Genomic DNA, 201 nt, shown 5'->3' with positions numbered 1-201 from the left:
CACTTCCCGCCGCTTTTCTGGCCTTCTCCCAAGTGAGTCCTGCGATCGATCCGAATCAGGACATCGATCGAACCGATTGTTACGCGTATTTCTTCCCTCCTCTCCGTTTTCCAGGGGGCTGGGTCACGTTTAAAACGATTTGATCGAACGATTGGCAGGTGTTCGTGAGCGCGTCCCCGGAGCATTGGTGCAGGATCCCCG

The 201-nt window shown here is 55.7% G+C and overlaps 1 protein-coding gene across 1 annotated transcript in view; it reads left to right on the top strand.

Moving 5' to 3' along the window:
• Positions 1-5: 5 nt before the first annotated feature.
• LOC102677047 (organic cation transporter 1-like) overlaps positions 6-201 on the top strand; it is a gene marked incomplete at its 5' end in the record, with an annotated part of 5,822 nt that continues 5,626 nt past the window's right edge. Inside the window, 2 exons of the mRNA XM_031508606.1 lie at positions 6-32; positions 159-200. Of these exons, the coding sequence (XP_031364466.1) occupies positions 6-32; positions 159-200 (69 nt within the window). The remainder of the gene's footprint in view (positions 33-158; position 201) is intronic.

Source organism: Apis dorsata, unplaced genomic scaffold, assembly GCF_000469605.1.
Source record: "Apis dorsata unplaced genomic scaffold, Apis dorsata 1.3 scaffold_92, whole genome shotgun sequence".
In the NCBI taxonomy this organism is placed as follows: Eukaryota; Metazoa; Arthropoda; class Insecta; order Hymenoptera; family Apidae; genus Apis; species Apis dorsata.
Note: the sequence above shows the minus strand (reverse complement) of the source record. Positions and strands in the feature narration are given on the sequence as shown.